The following is a 13,962-nucleotide window of genomic DNA, read 5'->3' on the forward strand; positions in this document are numbered from 1 at the left end:
AACTACCTGAAAGGAGGTTGTAGAGAGGAGGGAGCTGGCCTCTTCTCCCAAGTGACAGGGGACAGGACAAGAGGGAATGGCCTCAAGCTCCGCCAGGGGAGGTTTAGGCTGGACATTAGGAAAAAATTCTTCACAGAAAGGGTCATTGGGCACTGGAACAGGCTGCCCAGGGAGGTGGTTGATTCACCTTCCCTGGAGGTGTTTAAGGCACAGGTGGACAAGGTGCTAAGGGGAATGGTTTAGTGTTTGATAGGAATAGTTGGACTCAATGATCTGGTGGGTCTCTTCCAACCTGGTTATTCTATGATTCTAATACACACTGTGACAGGTCCACACTCAGGTGACAGGACATTGGGCATGACACCAATGCCATCACCTTCTGCCTTTTTTCACATGTATAGGTTGGTGCAAAAATAAGTGGTGTTTTTGTAAATGTGGTGCTTATTTTGAATTAAACTTTCAGTTACCTGTGTTCATGCAGGCATACCATCTTAAAGCCTGAAAGTAATTCTACTTAGTTATGCTAATAGTTTTGTTTTTACTGTTTATTCTTTTTTATATTATGCTGTCAAAATAAAGTAGAAAAAAAAAGGAGAATTCAAGCTATTTTTTTTGTATGAGCTCAAAAAGGGACTTAAAGCAGTGGAATCTGCTAGCAATATCAACCAAGCATTTGGCCAAGAGACCATCAACGAACATACAGCTCGACTTTGGCCCTAAAAATTTCATAATAGAAATGAAAACCTTAAGGGTGGTGAGGGCCGTGGACATCTTTCTGTGATAGATGAGAGCCAGCATAAGGCCATAATTGAAGTAAATCCACACAAAACAGCTCAAGAGGTTCCAGAACTAAACATTGACCATACAGCAGTTATTCAACATCTGCACCAAATTGGAAAATAATTAAAAAAAAGTCTGCTCTGTGCTTTCATTGAAAAAAAATGATTAATTCCTTGATTACATTGTGACATGATAAAAAATGGATTCAGCAAATGGGAACACCCACTACAACTTCTTAAATCCTAGCAAAACCATCACAGCAGAGAAATAGTTCCACAAAACTGACAATGTGCACTCAGAACTACAATGTTTACATCCAACATTGGTCAATCAAAAAGGACCAATTCTTCTCCATGACGACACCAAACCACACATCTCACAATAGACTTTGTAGAAGCTACACAAACTGGGCTATGAAACTCCACCTCCACCTTACCAGACCTGTCTCCCACCGATTACCACATTTTCAAGCATCTCAACACACTCCTGCAAGAGAAGGCTTTTCACAAGCAAGCAGCAGCTCAAAACATCTTTGAAGAATTTATCAGTTCCAGGACTTCAGAATTCTACGCTACTGGAATAAATAGAAACATTGCTTGTTGACAAAAATGTGTACATTTTAATGGTTCTTATTTTGATTAATAAATTTTATTCTAAGCTGAGATAAACTGCTTTAAAGTTGATGGTTAGAAACTGTGATGTGTTAAAAAAAAAACCAAACAAAAAAACAACCACCAAAAGCAACACAACAAAACAAAACAAGAAACCACCCCCTTTTCTTCACTTCTTTCACAGACTTTTGAACAACTTCTGGGAAGTACCATATGCTCTGCAATAACACACAAAACATTAACACGTCCACTACACCAGAATAGCTCATGCAGTGCAGTTTCCTCTTCATTGAATGTAAAGATTGTTTAGCTGACACAACACAGCATAAGCAGCCTACAAAAGCAAAGATAAAGCAATATGTGACTGTCCTGAAGGAGAGAATGCAGTTGCAGAGGCAGAACAAGACCGTGGTCCCTCTGCGGCTCCTAACCAGTGGAACTGCCACTCCACCTGCTGGACATCCACTATTCCCACCCAGAGCATTTACAGAACTCCTAGGAACTTGACTGTTTTCATTTAAGCCAGTCAGATTTGTAACATGATCTTTAATAAGAACAGAAATAGGTAAGTAATGCAGTGTTTTTAACATACAAACTGCGGTAAAAATGCAGAATCAGACAAGGAAAAAGGAGTCTGCAGTGTTGTGTTGCACCCCAATACCTCTTGCTATAAAAGAGCACTCAACCAACTTGTTCCAAACGTTCAAAATCACATCCGCCCACCTCGCAGGACTGGTAGTTATGCTACTGCAATCCTATTTCTTCTCCTAAATTCTAAGCTAGTTCCCCATTCTCAAACCCAAGACTTCAGTTGAGAGCTATTCCATTGCCCTTGATGCTTCAGGAAATCCAGTGACTGTACTGCAAAGCAGCAAAATGTCACAGAGAATTCAGACTCATGGCAGCGTGCATAAAGGCTCAATAGCCTCTACAAACCACAAAGACTCTAAGGCTGTTGATAATTTCACTGGTTATTCTAGGAAATGGCAGGGAAGTGAGTGACCTCTGCTTCTCAAATGAAGGTTGAATTGAGCTTCTCAACAGTAAAATCCTTAAAAAGTTTTCTCCATCCCCATCTCTGGCCTCTCTCTGGATTAATAACCTCCAAAAATACCACAAGTTTGCATACAACTGTTTAACCTCAAGTATGCAATGTTGACCTCATTTGATCTACCTAGACTTTCCTATGGATCTTACATATTTGTTGTTGGGGAGATGGTTTGTCTTTAGTATAGTTCAAGATCCCTCCTTTACTCACATCTTCCATATCATGCATGCTATAACAGACCACGGAGAATGGGTTTGCACAAATCGAGCTTTTAAAAGGGTAATGTAACCTACTGGTATTAACTGCAATGCCCCAACACATAAAAGCATCCCAGTTTTATGAATGCAAATGGCACTGCCATTTGTGAGTCTCTGTATAACTTCTGTATCAGCAGAACTACTGTTGCTCCGAGAATGTCATCATTCACTCAGCGAGTCATATCTGCTAGTATTATATCATCTCTACAAGAGGCACATACTTGCAAAATTGTAAGTGCAGCCAAGAACATATTTTATTTTTTCCTCCATTATGAGAATGATTTTTTCCTATATAGATATTTTGAATACTCCTCTTTGCTCAGCTTCAGAAATGAAATGAAATGAAAAGACAGTCTAATACTCTTCACTCACCTTAATAACATTTCCGTTACTTATTCACAATAGTGCTTTGGAAACATCCAGTCTAGGCTGAACTATAGGAGACATAGGCATTTAACAAACAGTCTCTCTTCAGGACTCTCAAACAGCTTTCCCTACCAAAAAAACCTTTCCATACACCGAAGTACTTAGTAGTTGTTTTCGTATATTTTGTTGCTTTTGTATTAGTATCACTGTGTACCAACCTTCTGAACCAGAAGCAGTAGAGATAAAATTCTGCAGGATTGAGCAGAAATACCTTGTTCCATTATTTTATTATATCTCACTGTTTGCCCTTTTCCTATTAAACAGGGAGTTTTCAGACATTCAAAAGAAAAGCTGCAAACCTTAACTTTTCCCAAGTAAAACGCGTATTATTTGTAACTTATAACATAAGAAATATTATATTTCACGCTTCCAGGAAACTGAAGGGTTTTTACATAATAACATCACTGTTTCAAATTTCTCATTTTGTATACTTCTTCCACTTTCATCACTCATCCTGATCTCCACCTCTTTGTATTCAGCAGAATCCCCACAGACATAAGTAACAGAAAGCAGAGAGGAAAAAAAAAGGTGAAGTACATTTCTTCATGAAAGAACAAAACGCTTGCCTTTTAGAGAAACTGTAGTTAAAAAAGGTTAAAACTACAAATGCCTCACTGAGCCTTCGTGATTACTCAGTCATTTTAATGTAACTTGGAAACTACTTCAAGGAGAAATCAGGCAAAATTAATTTGATTTTTTTAAAAAAACTGATGGTGTAATAGAAGTTCATTATACCTTTCTCAGACAACATTTTTTGGGATAGAAAAGTGTAGAGGTTTAGTTAAATAAAGCAGGCCGGTGAAATTTCAGAAGCAGTTGGCCTTACTGAGAGACGGCAATTTAGAACAATGGACTGCCTGTCAGCTCTTGTTATTCAGTAGGGTTCAGAAAGTGCCTAATGCCTCCTATAATGAAGGCACATTAGGCTGAACTTTAACACCACATATTAAAAAAAAAAAAAAAGGAAGTCTGACAGTTATGCGAGCTGTGAAGCACCTTCTGTTCATATTAATAATATTAATACACATAATCTAAATCTGGTGAATTCATTGTCAGTCTCAAGCATATTTCCCTCTTATTTTCACAGAACTGCTAGGTTGGAAAAGACCCACCGGATCATCGAGTCCAACCATTCCTATCAGCCACTAAAACATGTCCCTGAGCACCTCATCTACCTGTCTTTTAAACACCTTCAGGGATGGTGACTCGACCACCTCCCTGGGCAGCCTGTTCCAGTGCCCAATGACCCTTTCCATGAAATATTTTTTCTGATGTCCAATCTGAACCTCCCCTGGCAGAGCTTGAGGCCATTCTCCCTTGTCCTGTCCCCTGTCACTTGGGAGAAGCGGCCAGCTCCCTCCTCCCTACAACCTCCTTTCAGGTAGTCGTAGAGAGCAATGAGGTCTCCCCTCAGCCTCCTCTTATCAAGGCTAAACAACCCCAGTTCCCTCAGCTGCTCCTCATAAGACTTGTTCTCCAACCCCTTTGTCAGCCTCATTGTTCTTCTTTCACTAGTTTCTCATTCAAACTCTAACTACATTCTGAGTTGCACTATGATTTTTATAACCCAGTCCAAAGATCCTTTACAATCCCATTCACTGTCACCAAGTAGTAGCACGATGGCCTCAGTTACAGAAAGCTGTCAGGGCCTTTTTGTGTACTGATTTAAAAAAAAACCAAATTGACATCCTTGCAGTAGCAAAACAACTGAGCATAACTCCTTATCTATCAATCATGTCAAAACAGCCTGAAACAAGCAGAGCTGCAAAACAGCATTAAGACGAATGTACTAGCATAACAGTTAATAGCCACTGCCTTTAAGTCCTTAACTGCTCAGTATCATTAATGTCTTATAGTATTTTCCAGGAGATCTTTCAAAAGCAATATAAGATACTGGTCATCATCTCAGTTTTCTGGCAGCAGAAGGATATAGCTGGAATCTTTCTACTGAGCTGATCACAATCCAGGAATAGCTCTCTTGACTATGCTTCCCATACTCATTGCATAATGTAGTGCTCAAGGTACACAAGCTTTTGTAGTGCAGACTCTGAGAAGGTTCATCAATGCCCTTTTCTGGAGTCAGCCACTGGCAAATCCCTTGCCTACAAGTAGGCTACCAACACATCCAGTACAGCATTTGTCGTATACTGTGCCACCCCCCCAATTCTAACTAAACACAGAATTTGCGCAGGCGTATTCCTCAAATTTGTGATCTTGTGAGCTTCTAAAAGCATCTGAGTAGCCATCCATGTGCCTGTCCAGAGCAGGCTGTCAGAAGATGGGACTAATGTGATGGTGATTCTGAATTAGTGAATGGGATATATACATATGAATGTACAAACAAAAGGGTACGTGCATGTAAGCAAACAGACAGGAACATTCATTTAAACCTTTGAAAGCTCTCAGCATGAATTACACAAACACAGAAACCTAACTGACAGTCTTCTTAACAGAGCTTTTTCTTTTTTTAATCCAAGAGTCATGGAGTTACACTGAAACATTACTACAAAACATGTTCATTTAATTACACACTGTGATGAATCATGACAGCCTAATACATTATGGACTAGTATTAAGTATAATCCTTAAACATCAATACTTTCAGCAAGAATTCATAGTAGCCAAATTGAAGTTAGCCAGGCATGTCAGTCTTTCTACTCACAAGCACAGATCTTTAATACTGCTTATCAAAGCGTAGAAATATGCAGGCATTTGCCATAGCAATTGCTCACTTCTCTCTTCACTAAGACATAAGCAAGCAAGAAACAACACATTCAAAAACCTCAAACACCCAAACCTTCATTAATTCAAACTGCGTAAGTACCAATTTAGAAAAGATGTGTTTCTATGCAGAAGTATTGCCAACCTTGTTACAGTTCACATGTTTAAGATTCAATCACCGAAAGTGCAATTCTATGGAGTACAGAGGATACTGGAGATGATTACAAAAAACCCATTCTCTTTTATATATTTCTATTGCATGAGCCAAAACGCCCTTAATTTTTACATGAAGTTCAAATAAACATTACATAAATTATATCTGTGCAAGGTCAAATTAGCATTTTTAGTATTTATATGCTCTGTTGTACATTTAATCAGTATTTGGCAACTTAAAACATTCTTTCACATCTAGTTAGAGATCTTTGCCTGCTTGCGTTTAACTGTTGCTACTCATGAAGTATAACCACTCCAGAAAATTTTTTAGGATAAAAGGGCTATCACATCCCAAATATGAAAAAAGGTTTAAATATCATCAAAACTGGTGAAAAGAAAAGAACAGCTTCAATAGCTGCCTTCAGCATTGGTATCGTGGTATTTACTATGACACGGACCTGCCTATTTTATGAATCTCAAGAAGCAACAAAGAGCACCTTAGAACAGCCACTTTTAAGTATTCATTTCTTACTGCCCACTTCCCTAACACCGTTGCAAAAGCCTTTCTGCAGCACAGCAGCCATAAACATAATTTTATTACCTGAAGTCCAACATTGTCTGCCTGTCCACCTTTAACTAACTGGGAGATGAAGAGGCCACAGCTAAATTCTACTCCACCTCTCACACTTATCCCAAGTCCTTCAGGATGCAAACGATCCAATCTCACTTCTTTCAGCTTTCTACAAAAAAATAGAAGATATTTGTTTGTTCAGCTGCGTAACACCTTGTGGCAATAACATTCCATATGAAAGTGTAATTTTTCTCTTATAACGTTTAAGCAAGGAAGAAAAGATAGTTGACTGAAGTTGACTAAAGCTGTCTGCTTGTAGAGAGTTAGAGCTAAAATAACTTTTTTATTATTATTGAATGCAGGAAAAATGAGAAAAAGATTGTTTCGATTGGAAAGCATTGGTTTTGACTCCCCTACACTGCTTTTACTAGATTAAACTACATGGTAACCAATTTCAGGCAGTTCAAAACTGCACTTCTGGCAAATCCAGCAGAAGTAAAAGAATTATGCGCAGACCTACACAGGTGACTGGTGTTCTACTTGGAATTTGTCTCAAAACCTGCTCGTGCTTAAGTTAGCTGCATTGTTCTGCCTTCTCTTACCGTGATCTTTTGGGTGTAAGCTGATCATACTCCACCTGGTGTTTTAATGGGATAAGTGGGCGGACAGCATCAAACAGAGGCAATCTGCTTGGTTCATTAATCACAAGTTTTAGGTCCCCCACAAGCACTGGGAGATTCATAGATCTGCAAAAACAGTGAGAAAACAGGCACAGGTAATCAATACACCAAAACAAAGTATCATTTAATAACTTGCTGTACATGTGGCTTCCAAGTTTACACGTCCCTTCAACTTACTAATAAAGTTATTCACACAGATATTAGTGTAACTGAAGGAAAATAGCCTCTGACAAGGCAAACCTCCTGTAAACAAAGAGGAATAACAACTGCCTCCTTCAAAATAAAATAACTGAAGTCTATATATAGCTTTTATATTTCAAGGTCACAAAACATCGCTTTTATAGATGTCACCTTTAATTTCAGAGTCCCCCAAAGATTTATGGAACCATTTGGAAATAACTTCCTAGCTCAGACATACCCACCTACTAGTTTTTTGTTTCCTTACTAGTTATCAATCCTTCTATGTGAATTGAGGTTATAAGCTCCTTCCTCTCCTCAACGTAGAGGACTGATAAATTGTTTTGGTCCAGGAAAACATCATGATGCTAAGCAGCCAGAGCAAAGATGTTTTAAATTTTATTTCTTCATTTTTTTCCAAATCAAAATTGAAGGGCCATCAACCAATTAAGAACATCTACAAAAACTAAACTACTGTGAATATCTGTTTTATGAAAGCGTCCTTGATACTGTCAGCACCAAGATAGTTACAGGTCTAGAAAATGCACTTCATTGCCCAGGTGCAAGAGTGGAGAAAGCTTTCTAAGGTTCAGTGGAGCAATTCCTACACAACATTCAGTTAAACTTAGTCTATATTATTTGCTGTTCCCTCTCTTGTAATTTACATTTCCTGGCAAACCATGTTTCTGAAGTATATGCACTGAAAATACGGGTCAGGAATGCATATAACATGGGATTAGCAGCCAAATACTTTTGGAAACGCTATTCACAGTGAAGCAGACATTAAATGTAAACTCCAACAGCAATTGTGCATGGTTTTTTTGCCTTAGAATACTTCATAAAGTATTAAAAAAATGATACATCATCAACATACACTCACAGACACACTGGAAATTTTGTTCAAGTCATTATGATTTTGGAAATTAAAGAACAGTTACTACATGCATTGTTAATTCTGTAGCTGCAAGAAGATTTTAAATAATTAAGAGCTACTGAATCAACCAGCTTTCCAAACAACAGGCTTTATGAATAGAGAAGCAATTAAACAGGCCTGTGTGAAACTGAACCAGATATGCAGCTGAATACACCCATAAATGCAGCTCAGTGCAAACATCAGATGGAAACATCTACATTTCACTCAGTTGAGACACTATTCATTAAGATATGAATGGAAACAATGTCTATTGGAGCTGCTTGTCTATGATGAGTGGAAAATACATTCTCATCTTCTTTGAGAAGCAAAGATCAGATGCTGATCTCACTCTCAATTATATAGGACCTAAGCAACTGTGGTTTAAATCAGTTCAGCAAAAGGTAAGTTGATAGGCCTATTACCATCCATTTTTTCAATTATGTCACAATAAGCCAGAAGCACTAAACATGCCAGAGTCCCAGAATAAATTTTTCCAGCTTTCAGATAAACAGTTGCAAATAAATTTTTATATGAACAGTTAGCAAAAATCTTCGAAAAGCAAACTCAATGAAAATCCCTATTGCAAGTAAGCATTATTTGGAAATAGCAATTAATTTGATCAGTGCTCTCTTCCTGTTTCCTAAGAACAGTTTTACCATCTAAGTGCTTTCCCCCTCAAAATATGAATCCACTGAATTGTTTCATAAAACTGCCAAGTCATAAAACCAAAGTAACTTTATGGGTTATCACAGACATGTTCCTTCCTTGTCTGCAGGCTACACTGTAAGAGTGTAAGACTTAATTAAACAACATAAAAACTATTACTTGAACTACTTTTTCCAGTAGCATATAGAAAGACCACTTAAAATCCTGATTATTCGCTCTTTGCATTTAAGACTGTTAACAAAATTCTACACAAACATATAGAAAGCTAATTCTTACTGGTGGTACATTCGTAGTACATCATAAAGGTAATCCTTCTCTGCTTCATTGTCAATTAGTAGATTAACCTGAAAACCAAAGGATATTATTGTAAATCTCTGAATAAATAGCCACAAACATTGAACACACAAGACTTTCACAAATTCTTAAGCCGTAGAGCAGAAATTGCAATAAGACAGGACTTTTTTTTAAAGATAAACATATTTTTGCAATAGAGTATTACCTCACAGTGCAAAACTTAAAACAAGACTTTCTAAAGTTATTATTACAACAATTGCACAAGGTGGAAAATACCAATATATTCTGTATTTCCCCTCAGCAATAATATTATCACAATAACATAATGTTTACCTTACCTGATAATCACTGTACTGTTGAATAAATGTTTTCAGAAATCTTTTTGGCCATTCATTAATATAGCACATGCCGTCACAATTAAAACCACACTAAGATGATTATAACCTATGTACTGTTATCCAAACCACCAATTTCAGGATTTCACTTATTATGCAAACTGCTACACTACCATTCCTCTTTACTCCAGCTCTTAACTGATAGAACTTGTTAGTTATTCTTTCCTCCCCCACTAATAGTACATTTACTTAAAGCAGTGTCATGTTACTGCGCCTGCTCTTGGATAACTACAGTAAAATAAAGAAAAAAACCCTAAACACCCAGGAATTCTCATACGAGGATTTCAATTTATATTTGGTCACAGCCAGACCCTCAATGATCTTGCAGGGAGAGGTCAGATCACATTAGTTTTAAATTTGGACAAGCTTAATGTTTACGAAAACAATTTACATCTGACCTGAAGTCTAACATTACTGTGACATGAAGTCTGAGGACCAATTTGCATACTTAAAGAAAGGCCCTTTCTTTCTAGATTTGCAATGGTTTGCATTATAGTCTAAACTAAATACATGCTTCATATTCCCTTTGCCCCTTCTGGCTCTCTAAAGCCAGCAAGACTCCACATGCAGGGTGTTTCCCATTACTCATCTCCTGTGGAAAAAGACGCTTTCAGAACACCAAAAAACCAAAAAGCTACATGCAGGACAACCAATTTCTTCACAGTGAATTTCAAAACACAGAAGAAAAAGTCTGCCTTAAAAAAAAAATTAATCAAATGGTTGCAATTAAAACTGACTGCTTGGCCAATGCTGTACACAGACTCAAGGAAAGCTGTTAAATATAAAACGAAGTCTAACACCCATTTTCCCCTCCCCTATCAGTAAAAATACAACATATAAATCAGCTTCAGTTCTGGCACATAGAACTCAATCACTACTGCTCGCTAAGGTACTGTATGAGCGGAGTCTAATAAAGAACATTAAATGTTTAAAGACATCAACCCTACAACTGCAAAGAGCAAAACCATCATCATCTTTTCTCCTGATTTGCAAAGCAACCAGTAATAACATTATATTTTTCTCCTGATACACCAGCTGATGGACACATCTCCTGTTCCCTCCTGGGAACTGCAGGGCCGTGTCTAAATTCTGCCATTTAATCTCACAAAACACTCGGTCTTCATGTTTGATTCCTGCACTTCTCAACCTGCACCCACAACTTCCTTGTCCTCTAACAAAAACAAACCCTCGAGTGACCTCTTATTTATTCAGAATGTTACAGCTGGGTTAATCTTACCAGGCCATCATTCTTCTGCTGTCTTGTATTCCACCAGTTATCACTTCATTGTAGCCACCTGCAGCTCTTACCATTTTACTAATGCATTAACTCCTTCGGACACACGCTTCACCTAGGCTTATCAACAGTTTCTAAGAGCTGATTCTAATTTCAAAAATCCTGAAAGACTCCCCTGCATGTTAAGAAAAAAAATATTAAAAGAATCGGTGGTGATGTGGTGTAACTTGTATAAGACAGTTATTTTAGTATCTCTCTGTTTCTCAACAGAAAAGGTATTGGATGGATGATTTTACAGTTGTTAAAACAAGAAATATCTGGATATAGCCCCGGGGAACCCGATCTCAGTGGCCCTAGTGGTTTGGAGTAGATGGCCTCCACAGGTCACTTGAACCTCAATGTTTCTGTGATTATTTAAGGATTTCTTCATATTAGCTGTATAATTTACAATCCTAGAACACAAATAACGAGTTAATTATTCTCTATTTCTCACTAAACAACTTGCACTATTTTTCATAGAAATCACTAAGGAATCATTACAAAAACCTCATCTACTTACAAAAGAAAAATAAAATCTGGCAACAAGTCTATGTAAGTTTATTTAGTAGAATAGAAGTTGTTGGGGGAAAAAAGCACTTTTTGGTGTGGAAAAAGTTCAGAGTACAGTTATGCAGTATTGGAGCACCAGCCTGATCTGTCAGCTTTCAAAGAATAACACAAAGTTCTATTTCAGCCACACAGCCATTGAGAAACTACTGAGGAAAATGGAAGAACTGGCCAATATATCTTAATATGTTCATATTTTGCATTGCTGTTTGGTTGATAGGGAGAATCGATTACAATTACTAAGAAAAAAATAAAGTGAAAGAGGCAAATAATTGAGGAAAGATTCTATAGTTGAGTATTTTCACTGTTTTAAAACAGAAAAATCTAAGTATCCAAGACATTAAAACTGCCACAGAAGCCACTAGAAGCAGGATGACACAAAATAATTTAAACGAAGGACCTGTTCCAGTAGCCTTTTATTCAGATAAAGTTTTCACCGAGACATGCATCCTACTTATTGTACTGTTTGTTGGTTCACATAAGGCTTACATTATCAGGGGTGGGGCTAGAATGATTTATGAATTATAGCAGCAATGAAACGGAAAAGGTTTAAAGTTCAAGACAGTAACTATTCGCCTAGGAACCAGTCTCTACAGATATGTTGCACAACCCTCTGTCGAGTTATACAGTAATAGGTAGCAAGGCAGAAATAACCTGCTAGATGGCTATAGTTATCTCTATGGAGCAACCAGGTCCTTAATGTTTTTTGTCCTTCAGTTTGTCATGAAGGTGGGTTTTTTTGCAGCCCGTCTATTTCATTATAACAAATATTTATGGCTTTATTACTACGGGATGCTTCTATACAACACAACATTGTACTGCCGCAAAGAAACTCCATTCCCTAGCTGAACAGAAAACCTTTCCTTAAACAGAGCTTTTTGAGCTAACGTTGCTTATACGATTTTGAGCTCTGCTGAGCACTTATTTAACGAGGCAAACGACAAAAAGCCGTTCGAGGCAGATGGAGCAGCTCCGCGTCTCAAGTGCCTTCGCACATGACTGCACAGGCACAAAGGACTCGGGAATGTTAAGGTGGAACCGGAGCCCTCCGGGCACCGCAGGGCTGGGCCCGGGCTGCCGCTCCGCAACTGGGCTTCCCGCAACGACTGCTGCCGTGACGTTATCAGGTGATTCTGCCCCCCTGTTCCTCTCTTGGGAGACCTCATCTGGAGTAATGTGTCCAGTTCTGGAATCCTCAACATAAGAAGGATATGGAACTGTTGGAACGGGTCCAGAGGAGGGCTACAGGGATGATCAGAGGGCTGGAGCACCTTCCATATGAGGACAGGCTGAGAGAGTTGGGCTTGTTCAGCCTAGAGAAGAGAAGGCTCCAAGGAGACCTTAGAGCGACGTTCCAGTACCTGAAGGGGCTACAAGAAAGCTGGGGAGGGACTGTTCACAAATGCTTGTGCTGATAGGACTAGGGGCAATGGGTATAAACTGGAGAGGGGCAGATTTAGACTAGACATAAGGAAGATTTTCTTCACCATGAGGGTGGTGAGGCACTAGCACAGGTTGCCCAGGGAAGCTGTGGCTGCCCCATCCCTGGAGGTGTTCAAGGCCAGGTTGGGACCTTGGGCAGCCTGGTCTGGTGGGAGGTTTCGCTGCCCACGGCAGGGGGGTTGGAACTGGATGATCTTTAAGGTCCCTTCCAACCCAAACTACCCTATGCTTCTATAATTCTCGTGAGACAAATCGAGCCCGAAGAAGCGCACGCACTGAGGATCTTCCTCTTCTCTCCCCCGCTTTTTAAAGGCTTTAAGCTTTCCCACCGGCTCCTCCGCGCCACGGGCAGCGCCCCGAACTTCTCCCTCCCCGCCGGGGCCCGGAGAGACCCCCCGGCGCCCCCGCGCCCCTACCTTGTGCCGGAACTCGCGGGCTACGCGACGCTCCATGGGGCGCGGGTGCGGGAGATGCGCGGGTTTGCCTGCGGGCGCTGCGCGGCTGCGGGCGCTGCGCGGGTGCGTCTGCGCGGCGCCGCCTCCAGCATCCGCGGCCGCCCCGGCGCTCCGGAGCCGGGTAGCAATAACCCGCTTTGGTTGTTCAAGGCCAACGCAAAAGAGAAAGAAAAAGCAAAAGAACCTTCACCCCCCCCCCCCCCCCCCCCCCCCGACGCCCGCCCTGTGTTCCCTGGCCTTGCACCGACCGCCCTCTCCCCGGGCTGATTTTTAGAGCTGGTGCTTTTCAAACGACGCAGAGCTCGCATCCAAACTTCTCTTTTGCATTTGTGAGCGTGTGTCACTAGCCCTGCTATTTGAGAAAAGCACAGAGACTGGAATGTAAAGCATGATAATACCTGGAGGATAACAAAAGAAAAAAAAAAAAGTTGTTTCAATAAATTGCTCTACTGCAAATGATTTTTTATTATTCTTCTTATTATTTTTAGGTAAGCCGGATGAATTGGATAGATCGCCGCCTGATTTCCACCAG

General features: G+C 39.7%; 1 protein-coding gene across 5 annotated transcripts in view; it reads right to left on the bottom strand.

Annotated features, from left to right (window-relative positions):
* Window positions 1-13,465, bottom strand: part of USH1C (USH1 protein network component harmonin) — a 49,618-nt gene extending 36,153 nt beyond the window's left edge. For all 5 annotated transcript variants that reach the window (XM_069857686.1, XM_069857683.1, XM_069857685.1 and 2 more), the window contains exons 1-4: window positions 13,392-13,465; window positions 9,280-9,347; window positions 7,170-7,313; window positions 6,598-6,736 (exon numbers count right to left, since the gene is read on the bottom strand). In XM_069857686.1, coding sequence (XP_069713787.1) covers window positions 6,598-6,736; window positions 7,170-7,313; window positions 9,280-9,347; window positions 13,392-13,427 — 387 coding nt within the window. In that variant the 5' untranslated portion in view covers window positions 13,428-13,465. The remainder of the gene's footprint in view (window positions 1-6,597; window positions 6,737-7,169; window positions 7,314-9,279; window positions 9,348-13,391) is intronic.
* Between the last annotated feature and the right edge of the window lie 497 nt (window positions 13,466-13,962).

The sequence above is a fragment of the Phaenicophaeus curvirostris genome, chromosome 5 (assembly GCF_032191515.1).
Source record: "Phaenicophaeus curvirostris isolate KB17595 chromosome 5, BPBGC_Pcur_1.0, whole genome shotgun sequence".
Lineage (NCBI taxonomy): Eukaryota > Metazoa > Chordata > Aves > Cuculiformes > Cuculidae > Phaenicophaeus > Phaenicophaeus curvirostris.